Raw genomic sequence first — 21,521 nt, forward strand, 5'->3', positions numbered from 1 at the left:
ATCATTCCAGGACTTCGGAGAAGTGGGCTGGTGTTTTGGGATGTCTAGAGCAGCAGATGTTACAGAGGTGCATGGGGGCCACCCTGGAGTTTCTGGGCGGGGAGGCAGCTGGAGGGTGGAGAGCAGCATGGTCTCCCCATGGCTGGCGAATATCAGGTGAGGGTGGGAGTGGTCCCAAGGTCAACTTCGATGCAGCTTTTGTCCATGTCTAACTCAGAGTAGTGACAGAAGGGGATGGTGGGTGTTTTTCGACTCTGAAGGGCTTGACTCTGTCCACAGTTGCCGCCTCCCTTCTGCTTCCCTTCTTGCAGGTTTGGGTCCCCCTGTATCTCCTCTCCTCCCTGCAGGAATGTGTACAGAGCCAACCCAACAGAGGGTGAGTGGAGCATTTGGCAGTGGTTATTTTGCTGCAGTCCCTGTATTTTTCATGAAACAGCACCAAGATTGGTTGCTCTCTCTCCCTGCTCTCCATGCTGGAGGCTTAAAAGACAGGGATCTGGTCTCTCCGAACCACATCCAGGTCATCATCCAGGGTTAACAAAACCTGAAATGATAGAGGCAGAGAAATGAGAGGAACCCACAGTTGCAATAAATCCCTATTTTCTCCCAAAGACTCACAAGTGCCCTTATTTGTTTTCATGTCTTCTGCAGCTTTCTGCAACACCGTGCTCTTAACAGGCACTTGTCATAATTACATAGTTCATTTATTAATTCAAATATTTATCAAGGGTCTATTAAGTGCTATTCCACGTGCTAGAGATATGGCTTAGAACAAAAGAGACAAAAATCCCTACCCTGGTGGGGCTTACATTTGAGAGAGGGCTTCAGACGTGAAGTAAACGCATGAGCAAAGTCAAGTACGTTAGCTAGTAATATGTACCAAGAATAATAATTAAACTGTGGTGGGGATATAGGAAGTATGGGATGGGGCGAGGTAAAAAAAAGTTTTTGGTTAAAATTTTATTTTTCTAAATTTTGTATTTTTATTTTATATTGGAGTATAGTTGGTTAACAATGTTGTGATAGTTTCAGGCATACAGCAAAGTGATTCAGTTGTATATGTATAAAATTTTGTTTTTCATTGGGTGGCCAGGGACATCATTACCACTTAGGAGGGGACATTTGGGTCGGGACCTAAACGGAATGAAATCTTGTTGCATAGAATATTGCCATATAAGAATTGTACCCTAATCCTCCATTTTTAGTTTCCTCTACCATCACTGTCTCCACATGGAACCCTTAGCTCTACTTTTGTTGTCTCTGTCTCTCTAGAGAAGGTGACTATCAAAGATAAAAGCCTTCAGGAATGATGTTTATACAGACTGGTTAAACTTCCCCAACTGGCCACAAGGGGGTAGCCCTGCTCCACTCTTGAGGTTACATGGAGAAGACTAAAGTAAGTGGGCAGCGTGAAACCAGGAGGCCTAATATTGGGCTGGCCAAAAGGTTCGTTCGGGTTTTTCCGTGAGATGGCCCTAGTAGCACTGAGTTGTCCAAACTTCATTTGGAACAATTTTGTTAGATTGTGTGTGACAGCTGTCCTATCAGCGTGCATTTAAAAAGAGACCTATCAAAATTGGCGAGTTTTTGTGTAGCCATTTTAATATTGAAGACGGAAGAAAAACAACATTTTTGGCATATTATGCTTTATTATTTCAAGAAAGGTAAAAACAACTGAAACGCAAAAAAAAGATTTGTGTAGTGTATGGAGAAGGTGCTGTGACTGATCGAACGTGTCAAAAGTGGTTTGTGAAGTTTCGTGCTGGAGAATTCTCGCTGGACGATGCTCCACAGTCGGGTAGACCAATTGAAGTTGATAGCGATCAAATCGAGACATTAATCGAGAACGATCAACGTTATACCACACGGGAGATAGCCGACATACTCAAAATATCTAAATCAAGCGCTGAAAATCATTTGCACCAGCTTGGTTATGTGAATCACTTTGATGTTTGGGTTTCACATTGAGTTAAGCGAAAAAAACCTTCTTGACTGTATTTCCACATGTGATTCTCTACTTAAACGTAATGAAAACGTTCTGGTTTTGGGCTTCCCTGGTGGTGCAGTGGTTAAGAATCTGCCTGCTAATGCAGGGGACACGGGTTTGATCCCTGGACTGGGAAGATCCCACATGCCTCAGAGCAACTAAGCCTGTGCGCCACAACTACTGAGCCTGCGCGCCACAACTACTGAAGCCCGTGCACCTAGAACCCATGCTCCGCAACAAGAGAAGCCACTGCAATGAGAAGCTCGTGCACTGCAACAAAGAGTAGCCCCCGCTCGCCACAACTAGAGAAAGCCCGTGCACAGCAACGAAGACCCAACACGGCCAAAAATAAAAAACAAACATAAAAAGTTCCGTTTTTAAAACAAATTGTGACAGGCAATGAAAAGTGGATACTGTACAATAAAGTGGAATGGAAGAGACTGTGGGGCAAGCGAAATGAACCACCACCAACCACACCAAAGGTCGGTCTTCATCCAAAGAAGGTGATGCTGTGTATATGGTGGGATTGGAAGGGAGTCCTCTATCATGAGCTAATTCCAGAAAACCAAATGATTAATTCCAACCAGTTCTGCTCCCAATCAGACCAACTGAAAGCAGCACTCGACGAAAAGCATCCAGAATTAGTCAACAGAAAATGCATCATCTTCCATCAAGATAACACAAGACCACATGTTTCTTTGATGACCAGGCAAAAACTATTACAGCTTGGCTGGGAAGTTCTGATTCATCTGCTGTATTCAGCAGACTTTGCACCTTCGGATTTCCATTTATTTTGGTCTTTACAAAATTCTCTTAATGGAAAAAAATTCAATTCCCTGGAAGACTCTAAAAGGCACCTGGAACAGTTCTTTGCTCAAAAAGATAAAAAGTTTTGGGAAGATGGAATTATGAAGTTGCCTGAAAAGTGGCAGAAGGTAGTGGAACAAAAGGGTGAATACGTTGTTCAATAAAGTTCTTGGTGAAAATGAAAAATGTCCTTTATTTTTACTTAAAAACTGAAGGCACTTTTTGGCCAACCCAGTGTTATTTGTTAAATGACCTTGTGTACAGGCACCATGGGCTTTTATTTTGGAAAAGTCAAAATTAAGATGGAAGTAGGCTGGGAGTTCTCCTCCTGGGTTGTTATAATATGCATGGCTTCTGGAAAGGTGTTTGGGCAAAAAATGGAGGGACTACAGGAGAGATTTGGAAGAGACTGGTTAGAAGGCAAAAAGAGGCCTGCCTGCTATCCTGAGCCACTCCAAGAACTTGTGAAATGTTTGTAAGACATGCAGTGAGACTGGAAGAGGGGGAGGAATGTGAGTATAGCACAAGAAGGAATAACCTAGTGTGGCTGAGATTGTAGCCAATGCCAAAAGTGGTTCCCGGGGGATTTGGGCATGTGAGTTCTAATCAACAATTCAGTCCAAACATTGCACAACTGAAGGAAAATTATTTTATCACTCTGTGTCTTAAAGTATTGAAGAGTAAAAGGAGAATGAAAATAAAGATCTAACCTAAGGATACAGTGTAAAAAAGAAATTCTGTACATTGAATTATAATGAAGACTTGGAAAGGGAAATTAAAAATACAAAAGGGGATGTAAGAAAGAGGGGAAGAGAAAAAAAGGGGTACAGGATGTAAAGCAAGAAGAAATGAAAAAAGTTTTTATAAACTCACCAAGAATGAGAAAAACAGGGCAGTAGCAGAGAGGAAGTGCCAGATGTCATGGTCATCAAAGAAATCCAGCAGGATACACTCTCGATTCTTCTCTCGGGATTCGGCTGGCGTTCCCTGGAAGAAGGTGAGGCAGGATGTAGTGGGGGCATTCCCACAGTTCAACTTCTTAGAGGGCTGAGTATCCAGAAACCTAAAAAGTCACTACTAGATGCCTGGGTCAAAAAGTTAGCTTCCGGACTTCCCTGGTGGCGCAGTGGTTGAGAGTCCGCCTGCCGATGCAGGGGACACGGGTTCGTGCCCTGGTCCGGGAAGATCCCACATGCTGCGGAGCGGCTGGGCCCGTGAGCCATGGCCGCTGAGCCTGCGCGTCCGGAGCCTGTGCTCCGCAGTGGGAGAGGCCACAACAATGAGAGGCCCGAGGGGCCACAAAAGGGGGGGGCCCGCGTCCCCCAAAAAAAAAAAAAAAAAAAAAAAGTTAGCTTCCAAGAAAACATACGTCCACACAAAACTTGACCACAGTTGTTCACAGCAGCAGCATTCATAAAAGCCAAGAAGCGGAAACAACTTAAATGTCGATAGACTGCTGAACGGGTAGATAAAATGAGGTATATCCATACAATGGAATATTCAGCAATAAAAACATGAAGTACTGATAACATCTACACATGGGTGGACCTAGGAACCATTAGGAAGAGAAGCCAAAGACCACATGTAATGTGATTCCATTGATATGAAATGTCCAGAATAGGTAGATCTGTAGAGACAAAAGATAGATTGGTGATTGCCTAAGGCTAAGGGGTTAGGGAGAAATGGTGATTGACTGCTAACGGATGCGGGTTTTTTCCTGGGGTGATAAAAATGTTCTAAAGTTGCCTGTGGTGATTATGGTGATGGAGAGCTAAGACTTCTTCCCTGTTCTGTGCCTCAGATACATCACCAGTTTCCTAGGCCTCAGCTTTCCTATCTGTGAAATGGATTTATAAACACCTGCACCTGTCTATTTGTTTATGGTGACTATGATAAGGTGGAGAAGATACACTAAGCAAGGTTCCTGTACGTATTAAACATCCACTGGGAACACATAATGAAGATCACGTTTGCAGTGTTGGTAGAGCTTGGTTTTTAAGAGGTGCCACCCTTATAATGATGACGTGCCATTTATTGAGCAGTCACGTGTGGATATTGAAAACCATCCCCTTTAGAGAAAGCATTCATGTCAGAGAACATAAAAAAGATAAACAGCAACAAACACATGAAGAGAGGGAGGTAGGAAGGTCAGAAAGGCAAGATGGAGAGAGAATGTCATCCTGGAAAAGAAAACTGCCCTCTTACCTCCCAGCTGCTGAGATTCTGGAAGAAGAAATACAAGGCAGCGGCCCACACCGCAGCGGTGGCAACGATGCAGAAGAGCGGGATCAGGAGGATCTTCTCGGAGCTGCGAAGCTGTGGGTGAGAAGCGCTGCTGCCAAGCTGCATGCATCACCCAAGGAGGGCCCGCGGTGCCCGGCTCCCAGCCGCCAATCTTACCTTCATGATGACGTAAAAGGCCAGGTAGAGCAGCAGGTTACAGATGAAGATGCCCAGCATGTAGGAGGCAAAGTCCCTGGGTCGATAGATCAGTCCAAAGAGGGCACTGAGCACACAGAGGAATTATTTTGTAGCTATGAAGGTGGACTTGTAACATTATTGGCTTTTTCACTCCCACACCCCCATTTCTGGTGGGAGGGGAATTTAAAAATGTTGTAAGTAACTTTCAATTCATTACGTCTTCCTCAGAACATTCATTTTTAACGATTGTGAGGTTCCTATCAGTGGATGTACCATAAGCAATCATCCTACCTCTCTAGTGGAAATGAAGAGTTTTCTCTTCGTCCTTCAGTTGTGCACTATTATTAAAAACTGCAACAATAAATACCTTCCGACATATTGTGCTTTCGTTTTCTTTTTGCATTTAAGATGGTTAGAATAGATTACTAGACATAGAATTATCTCAATACCTGGCTTGACACACATTACCAAATTTTTGCTAGCTGTCTAAATTAATACTGAAGTTTATTTTGGTTGGGGTTTGGCCTTAATTTTGCTCCAAATTTCTATTCCGTTCTAACAAAAGTCTTTATTATACAGCCCTTTCTTATCTCCTGGTTTTGAAAGCTTATGTTTAATACAGACACACCATGCACATATATATATATAGTTGGATTTCTGGCCTCTTCATCCTGATTCACTAATTTATAATTTCTAGTTTTGGAGCAGTGGCTCATCGTGTTATTGTTGTTTTATAATATGTTTTATAATATGTTCTAACAAAGGTTAGGCTAGCTTGCACTATCCAATGTGGTAACCACATGTGGCTATTTAAATAAAAATTAATAAAAATTAAAAAAAATTGAAAATTCATTTCCTCAGTCACACCACGTTTCAAGTGCTCAATAACCGCACGTGGCTAATAAACACATCATTCCAGAAAGTTCCGTTGAATAATGCTGGGCTGTCCTCTGCCCCTCCTTTCTCCGGTTAACCTTTTGCAGAGACCTTTGACAATTTTGTCTAACTAGGTAAATAATTTCAGAATAAAATCCTATTAACTTCATTCCATTTCTAATTCTAAATTTACACATTAACTTGAGAATTGTTATCTTTACAATAGTTAATCTTCTCACCCAGGGCATGCCATCTTTCTTCATTTAGCTAAGTTTTCTTCTATCTCTCCTGATAAGGTAATTAAATTTTCTGCAGAAAGATCCCATACATCTTTCAAAGTTTATTCCTAAGTATTTCAAGTGGAAAGCTGTTATTAATGGAGTGTTTTTGTTCATTTTTTTAAAAATTTATTTTTTATTGAAGTATAGTTGATTTACAATGTTATGTTAATTTCTTCTGTACAGCAAAGTGACTCAGTTATACACATCTATACATTCTTTTTAATATTCTTGTCCATTATGATTTGTCCCAGGGTATTGAGTATAGTTCCCTGTGCTATACAGTATGACCTTGTTGTTTATCCATTCTGTATGTAATAGTTTGCATCTACTAACCCCAAACTCCCAGTCCATCCCTCCCCCGCCCCCCTATACTTGGCAACTACAAGCCAGTTCTCTATGTCTGAATCTGTTTCTGTTTCGTGAATAGGTCCATTTGTGCCATATTTTAGATTCCACATGTAAGTGATATCATATGATATTTGTCTTCCTCTTTCTGACTGACTTACTTAGTATGATAATCTCTAGTTGTATCCATATTGCTGCAAATGGCATTATTTCAGTTTTTCTGGCTGAGTAGTATTCCATTGTATATATGTACCACAACTTCTTTATTTATTCATCTGTCAATAAACATTTAGATTGTTTCCATGTCTTGGCTATTGTGAGTAGTGCTTCTATGAACATTGGGGTGCATGTATCTTTTTGAATTATAGTTTTCTCTGGATATATGCCCAGGAGTGGGATTGCTGGATCATACGGTAATTCTATTTTTAGTTTTCTGAGGAACCTCCATACAGTTTTCCATAGTGGCTGAACCAACTTACATTCCCACCAACAGTGTAGAGGGTTCACTTTTCTCCATACCCTCTCTAGCATTACTTATTTGTAGACGTTTTAATTATGGCCATTCTGACCATTGTGAGGTAGTTTTGATTTGCATTTCTCTAATAACTAGTGATGCTGAGCACCTTTTCATGTGCCTATTGGCCATCAGTATGTCTTCTTTGGAGAAAAGTCTATTTAGGTCTTCTGCCCATTTTTTGATTGAGTTGTCTTTTTGTTATTGAGTTGTACGAGCTGTTTATATACTTTGGAAATTAAGCCCTTTTGGGTCACATTGTTTGCAAATATTTTCTCCCATTCCATAGGTTGTCTTTTTGTTTATGGTTTCTCTTGCTGTGCAAAAGCTTGTAAGTTTGATTAGGTCCCATTTGTTTATTTTTGTTTTTATTTCTATTGCCTTGGGAGACTGACCTAAGAAACTTTGGTATGATTTATACCAGAGAATGTTTTGCCTATAATCTTTTCTAGGAGTTTTATGGTGTCATATCTTATGTTTAAGTCTTTAAGCCATTTTCAGTTTATGTTTGTGTATGGTGTGAGGATGTGTTCTAACTTCATTGATTTACATGTGGCTATCCAGCTTTCCCAACACCACTTACTGAGAGACTGTCTTTTACCCATTGTATATTTTTGCCTCCTTTGTCAAAGATTGATTGACCGTAGGTGTGTGGGTTTATTTCTGGGCTCTCTGTTCTGTTCCGTTGATTCATATGTCTGTTTTTGTGCCAGTACCCCACTGTTTTGATTGCTGTAACTTTGTAGTATTGTCTGAAGTCTGGGAGGGTTATGCCTCCTGCTTTGTTCTTTTTCCTCAGGATTGCTTTGGCAGTTCTGGGTATTTTATGGTTCCATATGAATTTTAGGATTATTCTAGTTCTGTGAAAAATGTCATGGGTAATTTGATAGGGATCACATTAAATCTGTAGATTGATTTGGGTAGTATGGCCATTTTAACAACATTAATTCTTCCAATCCAAGAGCATGGAATATCTTTCCATTGATTGTTAAATCTGATTGTAGACTTGGGTCTGATTTTAGTTCTACTAGAGGCAGGGACCAGCTAGGTGATTCTGACCCTGCAGACACTATCATCAGTTGTTCAGTATCGTATCTCCTTTCAACACCCTCCATCCTGTCTTACAGAGTCGCCAGGACTGTGGGGTCTTCCCTAAAAGGGTGGCCGAGAGAGCATCGCAGGTGACCACGGCCAAGAATCATCCATCCTGACGTGTCCCTGAGTAAAGGACAGTCCTTCACAGGTATGGACCTTCCCCAAGGTAAACCCTGGGGCAACAATATTGTGGGAAGTTTCTTCCAGAAGCATGTGGCCCTGAAATAAGATTCAAATTCTCATGACTTGATTCTGGCTTATCCCTGATGGTGTGCTTATTTCTTTGCATCTCTTTTTTTTTTTTTTTTCGATACGTGGGCCTCTCACTGCTGTGGCCTCTCCCGTTGCGGAGCACAGGCTCCAGACGCGCAGGCTCAGCGACCATAGCTCACGGGCCCAGCCGCTCCGCAGCGTGTGGGATCTTCCCGGACCGGGACATGAACCCGTGTTCCCTGCATCGGCAGGTGGACTCTCAACCACTGCGCCACCGGGGAAGCCCTGCATCTGGTATCTTAAAGGGAGGAGGAGTAGGGTGTCACCTTTCTATCAAAGGTCACTGACCCAGAGGAGCACATCAGCTAAGAACCACTAATAAAAGCAGCTCAACATACTTATTTTTTGAGGGATCAATAAAACATCTCACTCATTCACATTTGTAAGTTAAGAATAAGTTGCAAAAAATAGATACATAAAATACAGCTAGCATAATTGTACTTCTTTTGCGCTGTTCTACTTAGAGGTCATTTGAGGAAACAAGACCAAGGTGATAATGAGGGAAAAGAAAAGGAAGAAAAATGATATAGGCAGAGTAAGAAGATTGAGACCTGGAGGGAAAGAACGAAATGAGAAAGACACACACACACACACACACACACACACACACACACACACACACCCCTAGTAAGAAAGAGAAATGCCTACTGGGTAGCCTTTATGGAAAGTTCTAAAAAGAGTTTAAAACTGTTGCATTTTTGCTGCTTCTGGCATAAGTAGTCTCTCTTTATATATATGTGTGTATGTGTGTATATGCATGTATATCTAATCTAATTTATCCACCTAGATATAGCAAATTTGATGTTTGTCTTGTTGAACAAATGAGCTCAAGGCATCAGTGTGTTGAACTCATTGCTTTAAGGGAGGCAACTATTGGTACACAAGAGCTTCCTAGTGCATTCTTTGCAGGACGAAAAATAGCTTTCTTTCAAGTCACTAGAACAAGCACAGTCCTATGCTCTCCTTAATTTAAGACTTCTTTATAAAATTGACAGCCAAGGAAAGCTAAACCACGGTGTTACAGAGAAATTAATAAAGAGAAAAACGTGTTTTCCTAAGACTACTTACAAGGACCAGTTAACCAGATTCCCCACGATGAGCAATACCATTCTGTCCTGGAAAGGAGGAAAGAAAACATCAAATGAGGGGCCGCACATACTGCTTTTTAAAAAACTTACCATAGGGGAAGCATCAATTATGGGAAAACAATTGCCTTGGTGGAAACAATTTTTCTGTAGTTTTAAGAGAGCTGTGCCTATGACTGGAAAGTCCTCTACGAGGACTAAATGGCAAAGCCTCTGACTGCAAACAGACGTGACCTCGTCCCTGTAAAAGAAAGCCTGGTGAATAAAGCAGAAGTCTTGCTGTTTTCTCCCCAGTTTTTAAAGGAGCTGGGCGCCTGGGCCCACCTCTTGGCGGGAAGGCTGGTGGTATGTGCTGATTACTCAGTAGTTAAAAGAATTCTGCCACCACTGTTCTGTAACCAAGGACTCTTTCCCTGGGTTGTGTTAACTGGTGGGCCCTAAGGCAGCTCTTGGGATGCACCTGGAATTAGTTTCATTATTCTGGCTCCAAGGAGGTCCTGCAGCTCCCAGGCTCCTGGTTTCTAAACACATGGCCTTATTAAGATTAAAGTTATTGGGGCTTCCCTGGTGACGCAGTGGTTGAGAGTCCGCCTGTCGATGCAGGAGACACGGGTTCGTGACCCGGTCAGGGAAGATCCCACATGCAGCGGAGTGGCTGGGCCCGTGAGCCATGGTAGCTGAGTCTGTGCGTCCAGAGCCTGTGCTCCTCAACGGGAGAGGCCACAACAGTGAGAGACCCGCGTACCGCAAAAAAAATAAATAAATAAAAATTTTAAAAAAGATTAAAGTTATTGGTAGGGGAGAAAATAGAGAGGTAAGGTCCGTCTCAAAGGACAGTTACTCTGATAGAAATTTATTCACAATCCATTCCTGCTCCTTTGCCTACTACTTACAACTGTTAGGTACTATCTAATTATACTTTAATTTGCATGGCCACTCATCTGTTTAAAAGAAGTGATTCTCTTTGTGGGTGATCCATTATATTTGAAGGAAATAGCTTCCTTTTAAAAAAACGAATTCACCTATTAGAAAAGCCAAAATCCAAAACACTAACAACACCAGTTGCTCGTGAGGATGTGGAACTCTCATTCGTGGCTGGTGGGAACGCAGAATGGTCCAACCATTTCGGAAGGCAGTTTGGTTGGCAGTTTCCTAGAAAACTAAACATACTTTTACCGTATGATCCAGCAGTTGTGCTCCTTGGTACTTACCCAAAGGAGCTGAAAACATGCCTATACAAAAACCTGCCCACAAAATTTTATAGCAGCTTTATTCATAATTGCCAAAACTTGGAAGCAACCAAGATGTCCTTCAACAGGTGAACGGATAAATAAACTGTAGCACATCCAGACAGTGGAATATTAGTCAGGACTAAAAAGAAATGAGGGCTTCCCTGGTGGAGCGGTGGTTGAGAGTCCGCCTGCCGATGCAGGGGACATGGGTTCGTGACCCGGTCCGGTAAGATCCCACATGCAGCGGAGCGGCTGGGCCCGTGAGCCATGGCTGCTGAGCCTGCGCGTCCGGAGCCTGTGCTCCGCAATGGGAGAGGCCACAGCAGTGAGAGGCCCACGTACCAAAAAAAAAAAAAAAAAAAAAAGAAATGAGCTAGCAAGCCATGAAAAAACATGGAGAAAACATAAGTGCATATTATTTCAGCCAATCTGGAAAGGCTGCATACTATATTATTCCAAAGATATGACGTTCTGGAAAAGGTAAGACTAAGGAGACACTAAAAAAGATCAGTGGCTGCCAGGGGTTGGGGAGGAGGGGCAGGTGGAAAGAATAGGTGGAGCACAGAGGATTTTTAGGGCAGGAAAACTACCTTCTTTGATACTATAATGATGAATATATGTCATCACAAACTCGTCAAGAAAACCATAGAATGTACAACACCAGGAGTGAATTGTAATGTAAAGTATAGACTTTGAGTGATTATGATGTGTTAACATAGGTTCACTGACTAGCAAATGCACCTCTCTGGTGAGGGTGTTGATATGGGGAAGCTGTGTCTGTGTGGCAGAGGGGCATACGGGAAATCTCTGTATTTTCTTCTCAATTTTTCGGTGAACCTAAAAAAACTAAAAACTCTTAAAATGCCCTAAAAATAGTCTGTTTAAAAAAACAAAGACAGCCTGCATCAATTAATGTAAAAAACACCAGAAACACTAATTTCCCCTTATGGTTCACAGCTGAGGCATTCTTATCTCTCCTAATACTCACAGGTCCTAATGGGCTTTTTTTAAGTTCTCCCCTGAGTAAAACCCTCCAGCTTCAATTCAATTTTTAGTGCCTATAGCTCCTGCCCAAGCTCTACCGGGCTTAAAACATTCCCAGGCTCCTTTATGTAAAAATCCTTCTGATTATAAACTATCAGCAGGAATTTAGTGAATGCCTGTGTGCCAGGCCCAAACGGCATCACTAGTTATGATCACAGCACGGGGTAAAGGTTGGGGCAGTGGCTCAGAGGAGGTATGTAGCCTTCCCAAGGTCACTGGCCAGCAAGCCAAGGCAGCTGGGAGCAGGGCTGATCCCAGCTCAGTGTAGAAACTACACTGATCCCTCCGCTCGGTGTAGAAATGTGTAATATATTGAAAACCATACGGTAGAATTTTTAAAAGTGTATTTCTGCCATCAAGCAATAGCTATAATTTTGAAAAAGCATTCGTGCTCATTGTAAAAGTCAAACAATGTATAAAAAGCAAACAAATGTATAATGTGGAAAGTTCCTAATGAAAGTGATTGGAGTGATCGTATGTCCCTAGTTTGCTTGGGACAGTCCAGGTATCATTATTAATTGTGCCCTCTCTTCACTTTCATAAGTGAAATAATATACCTCTTTGGATGATTATTTATAGGGACACCCTATCTTGATCCTCCCTCCTCCAGCAATCATCACTTTAATAGTTTTGTGTGTGTATATACATACATATGTTCTTTCTATACTAGCAATTTTTCATGTACAAAAAAGGAACCATCCCAGCGTGTCTTTTAAGAGTGAGAAGGGGAAGCAAGATGCCTCTTCCCTCACTAACTGGACTTCAGCCACGCTAGGCCATCTGGCCCTCTTGGTTTGGGGAGCCTTGTGTGACTACCCCGAGCCTGCCCCTCCTGCTGTCCTCCTGTTGTCTGGGAGAAGGCCAAGGCACGCAGGAACACACACTTACCATATAGAGAGGCCGGCTGCACTGCTGGATGCAGTCTGTGTAGAACACCATAGCGGCCCGTCGGAAAATTCCCAAATCTGCTGATGACACAATCGCATGGTGAGAAGGCTTGATCAGAGATAATCCACAACACTCCCCTTTGGCCCAAGCTTTTGCGGCCAGGATGATGTCACCTCATAAAAGCCATGCTTTGTCCCTAATAGGTCAGCAATAAATGTTTGCTTTAAAAAACGCCACCCACAGCTTCCTGGGCTTTCGTGGCAGGTGTGCTCTATCCATGCAGCATCCCGCAGAAAGGCAGGCAAAATGGACACAAGGAGCAAGCACTCGCAAACCATTTGGGGGGCTGGCCAACCCTCCTATGGTCTCCTTCAGCTAAGTTTCCCTCTGTTGATGGTTTAGTGTTTTCATTACAGCAGAGATGTATGGGGACTCTCAAAAGTCACCTTAAAACATCTGCTCTCTCTAGACCATGGGAAATCTTAGCTTGTAAAAATTCGAATCTGTGTTTCTCAGTGTGGTTATAAGTCAGTAAGAATTGGACCAGGGGACAGTGGGGTCTACTAAGCATGTTCAGGAAGCCTGTACGTATGATGATTGTTATATGAGCAGGGTCAGGGCGAGGCTGGGGTCTTCCCGAAGTGAGCATTTCAGTAAGGGTGGACCCCAGCTCTGCTGTGCTGCTGTTCCTCTTCAAGGCTACCCCTGGGGTCAATTTAAGCAGCGTTCACTAGACTAGCTACACTGTGGGGTGGGGGCGCGGGCGTGTCCATGCACTAGCCCAGAAGAGGCGCGTTGCGGGCTGGGTTGGGGTGCATCCCTGCCTCTGAGCCTCTCTCCAAACCCCCTGCCCACCAAATCCTGCCCAATCTGGAAGAAGTGTTCAGAAAACAGAGTTGGCAGGTCAGTCAGGCAGGTTGCTTTGTTAAGGAAACAATGTAGAAAACCCTGGGGAGGGTGGCTGAACGTTACCTGTGTCAGACACATCTGAATCAGTGGGAAGCAGAGAATTGAGGAGAGAAAAAAAGATTTGTAAAAAGGTAGCCAAACAGGTAAACTACTCGTCATTTTATTTTTCTCTCGAAACAGATGACTTTAATTTTGTTTTCTGATTACAAAAGTAATGTCTTCTCGTAAAGAACACAGACTCCTTCTGCCTGTCTCAAACGTTCAGAAGTTCAGTATTCTTCAAAGCGTGAATCAGACTTTCCTCTCTCCCTGTGTACTTTTGTGCACCACTTGCAACTTATAATCCATCCTCTGCCTGTGGTCCTTTTCGGGAAACAAGAGGTGATCTGGGCAAGTAGCTCTGCAGTTTTCTGTCCTGCTTATGAAATGCTCTGCCTCATTGCTACTGCCTTTCCTCGTGTCCACATTAATTTTCCTGTGTGGCCCGAGGGCCCCAGAGAAAGGAGTCTGTGATTTGAGAAAGCAAAGGCAGCTTATGGAACGGGCAGAGAGGTTGGTGTTGCTTGAACCACTGTCCACTATCCCGACTTCCTGCCTTTGGACTAAAGGTAGATGCAATTGTCACAATGTTTTCCTTTTGACTTTGGTAAATCCGTAACCACTTGGGGGAGACTCCCTAGGTACAGAAATTTTAAATGTTGGGTTAAGTTGTGTGAAGGTTATCTTCCCTTTGCCCCTCTAGACTCACCTGCCATGTCTCTCTGTCCTCACCACGCCCGGGGAGGCTGACTGCAGGGACCACTCAATGGGTTCCCTCGCTCCCCTTGGATTTGGACAATGAGAAATGCCAGCAGGAGACTGGAGGGACAGAGGAAGGAGAGTGAGCCCAGAGTACTATCTGCCTGGTGCCTTGCCTGTGAGGTTGCCTGTCTGTTAGCCAAAGGTCACTGCTCCACGCTCATGGAGGAAGGTGACTTTCTCTCCATGATGACTTCCTTCCATGTTTTGGTAACCACTTCCTCTATGCCCTTTTGGGCTTGTGGGTAGTAAAAGCTTCTCTGCTACTAACCCCAGGTTACTGTGCTACCCCTTTCATTCTTCCCCACCCCACCCCTGTCCTATGAAGAGTCCCTCTGTGAATAAATCTTTTGTCTTTGTATGTGATAGCTTTTTCCTGTTGGGACCCTGACAAACTAGTACATGGTTATAATAGACTACATTCAATTTCTCCTTTTTTAAAAAGGTAAATTAATTCAGTATTGCAAAGTTGCATGGGGCCAAGGTGGTATAAACATATTAAAAGCTCCTCTATGTGTTAATGGTCACTACCATTACATATATCTGTATTCAAGTTTATTTTTCCAACTTGCAAAACCCAGAGGAACAGTGCCTAACTTATGTTCCTTTTGAGAGTTTAGTTTGTATGACTTCATTCACCTTTGAGTGTGGAGGATGGAGCATGAACAGAGTGCTGTACCAAATGTTCTACCCGACCAGCTATTGATGCTTTCACTGGGGGAGGGAGCTGGAGGTATACCGGCTATGTTAACACCAAGGGTTAATCTACTGACCATGCCAAAAGGAAAAACTAAACTGCCAAAATGAGAGATTGTTTTATTTGGTCTTCTAGTCTTAAAGCCACTTGTTTATGTAGAATCGCTCTTAGATCTGGGCAACAGGGGTGCCATATTTTAAAGGCCCTCATTCCCCGATGACTGAGGAGTCTGCAGGGCAAGGGGACTGCTTCTTCTAGGCCACATTCTGAATTCCTGGACCCAAGAATTCCCTGTCCTGATGTCCTTGAGCCCGCTCTCAGAGCCTGCATAGGTCCTTTCCCTGGTTTGTCTTCCTGAGGGCAGATAGCACCACTAGAGTATGCACTTCTAGTGGCAAGGAATGGCCAATTGGATGTTAGACAAGGGTGTCCATATGCATACCTGTGAGACCCCTTAAGATGCAGGACAGAGCCAGAGGTGAGAAGAAAAGAGGGGCAGGGCTTGGGGACCAGCTCTCCTGTATAGCTATGTTCTGGAGTACTCTTCCATGCACCTAAGAATTTTAAATTTGAACTTGTACCTTGTAGGTTGTAATGAAGGTATATTTATCAGCTTCTTGGTCTTCCTTCTTTCTTCCTTCCTTTCTTCCACATATTTAATACTTCTTTACTCTGCTTTATAACTTAAACATTTTTATACATATGGTAAGTGGGCTTTTATTTACAATCTTGCCTTGGGCTCTGCAAACATTAGGGATGGGCCTAGTTTATATATATATATATTGGTTTTTCTTGAAATATACAAATGAATCTTTGAGTCTGACTTCCCGGACTTTAAAATGATGGGTGAAATTTAGATGCTCTAAAATGACTTGCACCTGCTCAAATGTGTGCTGGCTGACCAAGAGCAGATCAGAAGCTGATTTCCACAGAACACTTGGTGATCTAACGTGATACGTTCATGCCGTCAGAGGGCGTTCGGCAGGTGTCCTGCCTCTAAGATTGGCAAGTTGGTCTCCAAAACTTCCAGCCCCAGAATTTGAAAATAATATAGAATTTATTCTTGTTAACCATTTAGGATGGTTAGAGAAATGCTCCTTTTAAGCGCTATGAACTGAAAAACATTCTTCTCGGTGGAACTAGCGGTGTGATGATCGTACTGTTCTACAAACGCACTTTCAAAGTTTGGTGAATTGAAAACCTTTGGGGACTTGGAGTTGGGAGGACGCCTCAGCTCTGAGCTAGCTTAGTGTCTCAGTTGAAAACAGAACTAGTGATAGTAGATTGTTGCTGTCTTATACAGGAGAGGAAGCTCTTGGAGAGAATATATGCTGTTAAACACACAGAATTCAGAGCAAGCGTTCACGGTGACAAGTAACACTTCCGTTTAGGATAGGCAAGACAATCCTTTCTTAGGGTGAGTTAATCAGCATGTTTAGTATAGAGTAACAGGTGACTCACCTATCTTGAAACGACCCATGTAGTAGATCTGGGTGCTGAGGGCCAGAGAAGCCAGAATATGGATTGCAGAGAAGATGACCCAGAACAACCACAGGTCATTTTTCCCAAACACCTAGGAGTAAAGATGGAAGTTACCTTCATCTGGGTTTTTTTTTTCCCCCCAGAGAACTTATTAAAATTGTTTCATCTCTCGTGTATGCATAAGCTGTCAAAAACCTAGCTGTGTGTGAATTTTGGGTTTTCTCCCTTCTCTGATCTCACAGGGACCTTACTGCAGCCAGGGCGGGAAAAAGAATGGCTACCTGGCCAAATGAAAAAGAAAGAAATGGAAAAGGGAAGCAATGGGTGAGGCAGCTGAACAGCAGGTGAAGAGGCAGTAGGTCTAAAGCTGGGAGCTAATGCTCTTCAAATAACAGAAGACGACTGACGCATGTGCACGCACATTTAGAAAGTGGTTTTTGTCCTTTCAAGTCAGTCTCTCTCCCATCAGCCTGTACATCTCTATTCCAGTCTCACCCGAGTCAGGTCTCAGCTTTGTATTAACACTGTCCAGGGGCAGTGTTCCAGGGGCCTGTTACATTATTAAAAATTCTAGCTCAGTAACTAAGATGCTATGAACGGACCAGTGATGAGAGTGTGTCATGAGCCAAGGATTATGATTAGTTAAACCTGTTCACCTGGGGTCCAAAAAACAAAATACAAAGCCTCCCAAGAGGGCTGCCAGCTGTGGGGAGGGACGCACCACTCCAAGGACGGTGAGCGTGATGACCAGGGCGAAGGAGATGTAAGCAGCGTAGGCACTGGCGTTGATGTCTGGGTGGCGGGTCTGATAGAGCTTCAGCATGCAGAGGCCGGCGATTATGTACATGAAGGAGGTGTCTGAGGAGAAGCCGAGACAATGGAGATCCAGTAGGTGGCAGACAGACCTCTCTTCAGCCTCAGAGAACCCCTCCCTTCAGGCCTTGGAGTATTTGCTGCCCTCAGCCTGTGTGGTGACTTCCAACACGCCAGCCTCTCCAGGCACATTCTAGGTAAACCCTACACGCTCCACCTCTCACCCCCTCCAAGAGGGGCATTCCTAGCTCACAGAAGAAAAGTATCAGATGATATGATGAATAATTGCCTATCCCCACTCGCAGGGCTATGTGTGTATAAATGCTCCTGTCCAACAACAACAAAAGAATCCCTAATGGGAACAGGGCAGTGTGACAATAAAGAGAACCCTACGTGGGTGCAGGAGGTCCTTCTCAGTATACTGAAACATAACCACATTGATTACTGCTCATATACAAGGCTTTCTAGCCTAGGGATAGAAGACAGCTAGAAATTCCATGTGGCTTAGCTGCATGGGGGTTAAGGAAATGCAAATTAAAACAGCCATGCAATGTCCCATGTTACTAAAAAATTGGCAAAAGTGTAAATGTCTAATAATAACACATGTTAGTGATGATACGGGGGAAGTGGAAACTCTCACTCAGCCAGTGGGAGTGGGAATTAATATTCTGGGGAGAAAGTTGGCTGTTTTTGGTAAAATGGAAGATGCATCAACCAGGACCATGTGACCCCAAAATTCTACTTCTAGGTATTCCTGGGAACCTCTCTCACATGTGCGCAACAGGCACAGATGAGGCTAGTCATTGTAGCACTGTCTGTACTAGCAGAATATTGGCAACCTCTAAGTGTTGTTCAATAGAGGAATTGATAAGTGTGGTATATTTTTATTACAGAATGACAATCTTTAAAAATGAATGAACTGGATATCCTTGATTTAATACCAATAAATCTCGAAAACATTGTTGAATGAAAAAAGAAGGATGCCGAACAAAGTGTGATAAATTAATATTAATTTGTTACAAATGAAGAAAAACTATAAAAACAAACTGGAAGGATAAATATAAAATTAATCACAGTTGTTGCTTCTAAGGAAGGGGAGAGTTGATAAGTTTAGAAAACAGTTCAAAATGGGACCTCAACTTTACACAATGTTTTATTTCTTAAAGTAGATTTAAGGCAAATATTTTAAAGTGTTGGCATTTGTTCCTTCTGAGTGGTGAATGATATTATTCTCTATAGTTTTCCTCTATTAAAAATGTCTTCTAATTTAAACAAACTAAAACGTGATGGAGAATTTCTGTGGTGTTGTGAGTTAACAGCCAGAGGCTAGAGCACAAACACAAAATAACTGTTTTTAAAAACCTCATCCTTGAGTGTGGAGGACATTGTTAATTGCCTTCTTCCAGCATCAGCTATTGCCTTTCTCCATCCTAACAGCATCTCGATACCAACTCAAATATCTCAGCCCCATTTTCTATTCAGAAATGCACACCCTCCCAGACCACTTGCTTTAGGAAAGCGAACCGCACCCCTGGTTCCAGGGAAGGGTCTCATTGGTCTAAAGGTAACCTCACCTCCTTTGCCACCGTGACTGGTGTAGCAATGCTGTCCCGAGCTAACCCTCACACAGAGAAAGATTCTGGAGTGAGCTCAGGGCTGTGTAAGCTGTTGAGGCGTGAGGGGCTGTTATCTGGGGAGTTTGGGGAAAAGAAGTTTCCTGCTCTCAAATGAAGGCTCCTGGAAGCCAGCTCGCTGCTTTCTCTAGACATCATGGCGCGGAGACAGGAAGCCAAGACCTGCTGTAGCTATTTCTGCCACCACGAGGGAAGGCAGCCTGGGGAGACCACCAGTGTGCAGGCTGGGTGCAACCAAGGGGATCACAGAGAAGCGGAGCCAGAGCCACCAGACAAACTACCCACAAGGCCATTCCACCTCTGTACGTTCGGCTGGTGCACTGGTGAGTGTACCTATTATTTAATCCAATTCGAATTGGGTTTCCTATTACTTTCAACCCAAAACAGGCAAACTGCTAAATTAAGCCAAGCTACACTGAGGGAGATTTCTAGATGTCTGTTGGTGGTTTCTACCTGACCTGCTGCCTGACACTTAGCCCATTGCCCACCTGCAGATCTAGCCATGAGATCAGTACCCAGTGTTCACTCTTTTGTAGTCTACAAACGGTGGTCAGAGAGGAAAAAACGGTACAATGTGGGGAAGCCATGCCCTGTGGTGAGGTGCCCTCAGATCACTTCATGTAAAATGTCATTTAATTCTTGCAAGCATGACCTTGGCATTTCTGAGAGGGTCCCAGGATAAGACTCCTATAACTCAAATCTGTGTAGCTGATGTAAATTCTAATTACCGAATTGGAAGTTGGAGTAATTAGGGCAGACATGGTAACAAGCACTGAGCACCCCTTCCGTCATCAGTGCGATGCCCATAGCATAGAAGAGACCGAAGTGTTTGGGAATCCCATACTCCTGAAAAAGCAGAAAGCTTGGTCAGTGGAAAGATACTCCTTAGTGACTCAGCCACAGAACCGGGACGCCCGTGCTCTGGCCTTGTGTGGTCCATTACATGTGATCCATCGTCACACCGTCTAGCCAGATGTCCCTCCTCTTTGCAGATCCCGTTTGGAACCATAACCCTTCCTAGCTCTCACCTCCCTCATCCCACCCTCCCCTCACCATGGCAAAGATGTCCTTGGCCTCCAGGGCTCTTCGATGGAGAATGTCCCGGCGCAAGACTATCAGCAGGAAGAGGCAGCCCAGGAGCATGTGACCCAGGTTACTGAGAATGTTGTTGAAGGCACTAAGGGGATGACAGAGAGACCATGAGAGAGTCAAGGTATCAAAGAGCTTTAGAGACTGAATGAAGGCATGGATGAGCGAGTGAAATCAGCATTCAGTGTTTTCCACTGCTTAACCTTTCCATAAGATCTCAGGACCGAGATCATCAGAAAGCATCTTTAACCTAATGCCACGTTAGGACGCTTAGCCTGTGATAATGTGCCCGTTTCCTCTCAGGGATGCCTGCTTAGCTTCCCTAACACCCACTCAATCCTCCCTTGTGCTGATGGCAGTGGCGGGGAATGAATCCTAGGAAAGAGAGTCGCTCCACAGATGGGCAGTTGGGCCAAGAGTTTCAGCTACAATGTGAGAGTGAATTCGCATAGATGGATGGACCCACGCTATGTGTCCATACTCAGCTCTGTAACCATGAATTTCAGGATAAGTGTCAACTGGTCACAGCCAACAGATTTATTTAAGGAAACTGAGACTAGTTCAGTTCTGGATCGAGAAGCCAGGCTCGCAACTCCCAGGCAAATGCTCTCTCCACTTCGCCATGTTCTGGAGGCTGGAGCATGGCCTTGGAGGCGGCAGACCCCGGTGTGAGTCTCAACATCACTAACAAGCTGAGGGACCTTCCGCAAGTCCTTACCTTTCTAACTGAGCCTTAACATCTTCATCTAAAAACGGGGGTAATAATAATCCTATCTATCTCATGAGGTTGTTTAACGGATTGAATGTACTAGTAGCTCATGCCCATGGATGAGGGTCATCACAGCTAGGGACCTGGTATTTTCAAACATATCTCTGCCTTCTCCTCAGGACTGTTTCCTGAGGCCCCCATACAGGAATGGAAGAGGCATACCTGATCTCAACTTCCTGATTTCATTCCTCTTTACCCTTGATTGGGGTGCTTTTCCACAATTGTTTCTAGTATTTTTAAAAACTGAAATCGTCACATTACACAGAAAGGCATCTCTCATTGCCTCAGAGGACTGGGCTTACCTCAGGACACCCCAGGGGTGAGCGCAGAGGAAGTTGTAGTAGCAGATGTCCTGGTTACCAGTGACATTGACTATCTGTAAAACCAAGAGTGAAAAGAGGAGATGCTGTTTTCCTCCACCCCCTGAGCCTGAAATCACAAAAAGTGGACAGTGTTCACAGCGATCAACTGTCAGTGATCAA

At 43.6% G+C, this 21,521-nt stretch overlaps 1 protein-coding gene across 5 annotated transcripts in view; it reads right to left on the bottom strand.

Moving 5' to 3' along the window:
* Window positions 1-426: 426 nt before the first annotated feature.
* SIDT1 (SID1 transmembrane family member 1) overlaps window positions 427-21,521 on the bottom strand; it is an 84,641-nt gene continuing 63,546 nt past the window's right edge. For 3 of the 5 annotated variants that reach the window (XM_024735349.1, XM_024735347.1, XM_024735346.1), the window contains 12 exons: window positions 21,342-21,415; window positions 20,235-20,358; window positions 19,910-20,027; window positions 17,456-17,592; window positions 16,714-16,825; window positions 13,821-13,835; window positions 12,849-12,925; window positions 9,668-9,714; window positions 5,195-5,300; window positions 5,000-5,110; window positions 3,668-3,781; window positions 427-544 (listed from right to left, as the gene is read on the bottom strand). In XM_024735349.1, coding sequence (XP_024591117.1) covers window positions 482-544; window positions 3,668-3,781; window positions 5,000-5,110; window positions 5,195-5,300; window positions 9,668-9,714; window positions 12,849-12,925; window positions 13,821-13,835; window positions 16,714-16,825; window positions 17,456-17,592; window positions 19,910-20,027; window positions 20,235-20,358; window positions 21,342-21,415 — 1,098 coding nt within the window. In that variant the 3' untranslated portion in view covers window positions 427-481. Of the gene's footprint in view, window positions 545-3,667; window positions 3,782-4,999; window positions 5,111-5,194; window positions 5,301-9,667; window positions 9,715-12,848; window positions 12,929-13,820; window positions 13,836-16,713; window positions 16,826-17,455; window positions 17,593-19,909; window positions 20,028-20,234; window positions 20,359-21,341; window positions 21,416-21,521 lie in introns of all 5 variants that reach the window. The other 2 variants (XM_024735345.1, XM_024735344.1) reach the window with 2 other exon arrangements.

Source organism: Neophocaena asiaeorientalis, unplaced genomic scaffold (genome assembly GCF_003031525.2).
Source record: "Neophocaena asiaeorientalis asiaeorientalis breed wild unplaced genomic scaffold, Neophocaena_asiaeorientalis_V1.1 scaffold136, whole genome shotgun sequence".
NCBI classification, from domain to species: domain Eukaryota; kingdom Metazoa; phylum Chordata; class Mammalia; order Artiodactyla; family Phocoenidae; genus Neophocaena; species Neophocaena asiaeorientalis.